General features: G+C 37.7%; 1 protein-coding gene across 3 annotated transcripts; it reads left to right on the forward strand.

Annotated features, from left to right (window-relative positions):
* Positions 1 to 989: 989 nt before the first annotated feature.
* Positions 990 to 4,276, forward strand: LOC110878572 (glutathione S-transferase T3-like). 3 transcript variants are annotated; one of them, XM_022126913.2, is made up of 3 exons: positions 990 to 1,117; positions 2,804 to 3,370; positions 3,458 to 4,276. In XM_022126913.2, the coding sequence occupies exons 2-3, from the start codon at positions 2,821 to 2,823 to the stop codon at positions 4,189 to 4,191; spliced, it is 1,284 nt and encodes a 427-aa protein (XP_021982605.1). In that variant the 5' UTR covers positions 990 to 1,117; positions 2,804 to 2,820; the 3' UTR covers positions 4,192 to 4,276. The 3 variants fall into 3 exon arrangements, with proteins under 3 accessions (XP_021982605.1, XP_035833459.1, XP_035833458.1); XM_035977566.1 differs by having other exon boundaries at positions 1,014 to 1,117; positions 2,810 to 3,370; XM_035977565.1 differs by having other exon boundaries at positions 1,028 to 2,160; positions 2,336 to 3,370.
* Positions 4,277 to 4,703: the final 427 nt, after the last annotated feature.

Genomic DNA, 4,703 nt, shown 5'->3' on the forward strand with positions numbered 1-4,703 from the left:
TGGTTTTGAATGCGAGGAGCTACACGTACCAGGTCTCTTTTGAGGAGAAACAGCGGCGTAGCCCCACGGTGGGCGCCAACTTGTTGATGCAACAAACACGGGACCAAGGATGGTAGCTGGGCTGGTCAGGCAAAAGGGCTGAAGGGTTCAGTTTTGCCTAACGCAGGTCGCGGGGTCCCTCCACGTTTGCAAAACGTGGAAGGAGGTTCACTAGTATGTTTGAATTATTTGCTTTGAAGTTCTTTCTCCAAGGCCGGCTCGGATCCAGAAATGAAAGCAAATAGAATGAATGAGATGAATCTGATGAAGAGTTATTTGGAAGTGACAAAGAACTCTTTGAATGACTAGAGATTAAGGAATCTCTGTGCTTTTCGGAATGTCTTTGAAGTGTTTATGAGCTGTCTTCTTATAGTGGAAGACACCTCCCGAAATGGCATGGACTATACTAGCGAGACCTGTTTGCTTATGGAGGGTTTCCCCTTTTGGGGTTGAAGGCTTTGGACCCCTGGTTAATAGAGTGTGCTTGTGCAGACCTGCTCTGACTTTGTGAGTTGGTGAGCGTGAGTTGGTGGGACGAGCCTCTAGACATGACTAGTTACTGTTCCTCGATTCCCTCATTTTACAGCTTTTCATCCGATGAACCTTTCAACCTTTTAAGCTCTTTACATATTAATAATTTTATTTATCCTTGGGCTACCCTCGTCGTCACATACCGACTTCTTCAACTTTATATGAGAGTCGCCACTTTCGTGTATCCTTTGTCCTTCAACTTTATATGAGAGTCGTCAGTTTCGTATATCCTTTGTCTTAATTGTAATTACGATCCATAGTTTCTTCCACAAACCACTACCTAATTATTGATATAAATAAAAATACCAATCGAATAATTATTCGTTAGAACCATTTTACTCCATTCGTTTAAAGATGGTCATGACAATCATGACGAATTGTATTAGCACAATAAATACAAACTTTTTTTTTTTTTTTATTATTTAGGTCCTTAACAACCATCACATCAAACCCTAACCCCACCATCAAAAAAGAACGGCAACAAATTCTTTTCCTCTGTGATAATCAAGTTCACGGTCGCAAATCACATCAAGAAGAACGATAACAGGTACTTGTTTTCTTATGATATGTATTACAATTATAGTTCTTCTTGATGTAATTGTTTTTTGTTTGGATTGATTGTTTTCTAGTTGAATTGTATGATAGATCGGTTAATATGATCTATAGAATGTTCCTACACACATATAATCTCAACCAGTTAGGGTTTATTCGTTCGTTTTCTGTCACGATTTGACTCGAATGATATGAACACGAGGACGTTACATGTTAATCTGTACCAACAGCTTGAATTAGGTTATATGTAGTTGCAGATCACTAGATAAGTTCTAGCACTGGAATTTTGGAGTTAAAACCTAATGTTATTTGGTTAATTGGCTCAAACGCATTATTTCAGTTTATTAGGTTATACTTTAAAAGATATTAGGTCAGATAGAGAGTAAGTGATATGTTTCTGTTTTCACAAATTTATTTAAGCTAGGTGTGAATAGAAACCTTTTCTCATCATGTTGGATATCACGGTCAGGTAATGAAATGGACATCATGCTTCTGAACCAGCTTCTAGAAAATGATATATGAAGTGCAATCTTTTTATTTTAATCACTGCAAATTACATGCTTTTTTACTATGCTTGTTTACTGTGCATACAAAGTGACTATTTGCAAAATTGCTTAAACTAATGTAAATTAATGGTAACTTGTATTGTCTCCGGCTGATTGCCGCATACGAGTATAGTTAATTGTTGCAAAATTGCTTTAACTTTTAAACACATTGATATGAGTTGATTAATGGCAATGAATTAGTTGATTATGCATAGGTTTCTTTCCTTATAATATATATGGTTTCAGCTTAGAAAGTCATAGGGTTTGATATCTCACTTTAGTGGCGAAGGTTGACGTTTTCGACGTGAGGGGGGGTTGAAAATGTATATATCCAAAAATTTCTATAGAACCGGGGGGGTCGAAAACGTATATACCTAAAAATTTCTATACAAAAGCTACATATATCACTACTAAGCGAAAAGTTCGAGGGGTCGGGTGCTCCTGACCCTGTTAAGCTGCGCCCCTGTGCATTAGTGAACAATTTCATAACCAGGTACTATAGGGGCGGATCCAGCATATAACAAGGGGCAACCCCCGCTACGGCTTGGCGCTCCGGCGGTAGTGTAAAATTAGTATAAATTTTGGAAAAATATAACGTTTTTTCGATTTCGTTACCGCTTTTTTATAAAACGTTACGGCTTGGCGGATTTTCTAGATCCGCCACTGAGGTACTATATACTTTATACGACTGTTCAAACATAGGTTTGGTTTGAATTTTATTATATGCCTCTTGGTTGCCATATTCTACTTAAATTGACATGCCACTTGTGCCTACACATGAGGATGCTTTTATATTATTATTATTGTTTATCATGTATTGCACGTTAATATATGTCAAATTAGTAGTACTAAGTCTGAATAGATGTGATTAGTAAGTTCCAAAGTAATATTGTCATGCATATATCATGTAGTTCCCTCAGTTGGTAAAGTGGGTCGGTTGACTAACTGGTCACATGGGTAAAGTTTTATACAGGTCCAAATGGATTAGAATTGTTATTTTAATAATATAGTCTGCTAGTTGCCCATTAATTTAAAAGGTTATATTTGAATTTATTTAATTATATTAGACTTTGATCATATTGATTGAGGTTCGTTTGTTTATGATTTATGCAATTCTATTTATGTGTGTCATTAAGCTATAGTTAATACTACCATGGATCCAAGCAACCCAAACAACACAAACAACCCGCCACAAACCCCGTGGACGCCACCCATTGATCCGATGTGGGCGACTCCACAATTTTCTTTTACAAGCTACAATCAAGTTCCTAATGCGTTCAACCAACTCCCTCAAACCCCGACTCCTAACGCGTTCACGCAACTCTCTCAAACCCCGAATCCTAACGCGTTCACGCAACTTCCTCAAACCCCGCAACCTACTAGTTTATTTCAACTTCATCAAATCCAATTTCAACAACAATATCAGCAACAACTAAAAACGCTCCAACAAAGCCAAAGTCGGCCTATTCATACGAAAGTCCAATCGCAACCGACACCCGATACCCCTTCGTTAGACGATTTGGATGACATTGCCGTTGTACCCGAAACCCAACCTCAAAGTTCTAAGAAAACATCTACAAAAAAGCGTTCAACGAGGCCGGAACAAGAAAATTTAACCACCGGAAGAGGTCAAACTTGGACATCGATCGAAGAGTTGGCGTTGGCAAGGGCGTGGACCAATACGTCTACGTGTCCGATCGTAGGTATGTTATACTTTTTTATTTATACTAAAATAATATTTTATTCAATATAAAACAACATTTATTTACACCTTGATATTTTTTTTGTAGTTAATAATCAAAAGTCTGGCAGTTTTTGGAAGGAGGTTTGCAACAAATTTCATGCTTTGATGCAAAAAGAACCGTACCGAGAAGTGAACTCAATGAGCTCAAAGTATCGAGAGATGAATAAGAAGATATCGGCGTTTTGTGGTTATTACAACAACGCTCATTCGAATCGGCCAAGTGGGGCGAGTGATGAAACGGTTTTTGCCATAGCTATGTCAAAATACCATACGAAAGAAGGTAGTGCGTTCACATATGTAGGGGCTTGGGAAATCTTTAAAAATTGTCCCAAGTGGGCGCCGGTTCCTAACGAGGTGGCAAGAGCAAAGAGGTGTAAGACATTCGAGTCGATAGAGCATAGTGCCGGTGATTCGGATGTGCGTTACCATATTAATATTAATGACGAACCCGAGTTTGACGATGAAGTGACGGAGATTCCGGAATTGAAGCGCCCAAATGGCAGAGACAAAGCAAAAAAGGAAGCAGCGGCCAAAAATAAAGAGACGTCGACAAAAAATGAAACTCCGGGTGAAACGAATGTGGATAAGTTGATGAGCAAGTTCACCGAATTTAACGAAATACAAGCGGCGAGACTTAAGTTGAAAGAAAAAGAAATGCAAGAAGCGGCCGATCGTGAAGACTTTAAGCTAATGGCAACAAACATCGACTCGCTCCCGGAAAAAGATAAAGAAGTGTTGCAAAAAATGAAGGCGAAAATTGCTCAAAAATGGAGTCTTTAAATTATGTCGTTATCATTTTTTATATTTTCTAGTTTTCATCTTTAATTTACGTCGCAAACATTTTTGGCAATTTGGTCGGGTTAACAACAACGAGTAGTTTTTTTCTTAATTTATTATATGTAGTTTAAATTTGGATGTTATTTTTTTTTATTAATTTGACTGTTATGTAGTTTAAATCATAATTGTGTGTTGGTGACAAATCTTATAGAAGAGATTAAAGTGATGGGTTATTTGTGGATGAGAAGTAGGTCAAAAGGTGAGGCAATAACCTGGGAAAATTGGCTTGAGTTTGAGTTAACAAGTTCGGGGATTTAAGATGTATTTTTTTTCTCTTCTGTTGTATCGTGATGTGCTGGTTAACATGTCTGTTAGCCTATGCCCACCATAGATTCTTGCACTATTAATCTTTTACTAGTAAAAAATAAAGAGCAAGGGCTTCTCTTGTATGTGTAAAACACACGTAATATACTCTAGTAGACTAGGCAAATATGGAACCAACATGTGGATGAAAA

Source organism: Helianthus annuus, chromosome 9, assembly GCF_002127325.2.
Source record: "Helianthus annuus cultivar XRQ/B chromosome 9, HanXRQr2.0-SUNRISE, whole genome shotgun sequence".
In the NCBI taxonomy this organism is placed as follows: Eukaryota; Viridiplantae; Streptophyta; class Magnoliopsida; order Asterales; family Asteraceae; genus Helianthus; species Helianthus annuus.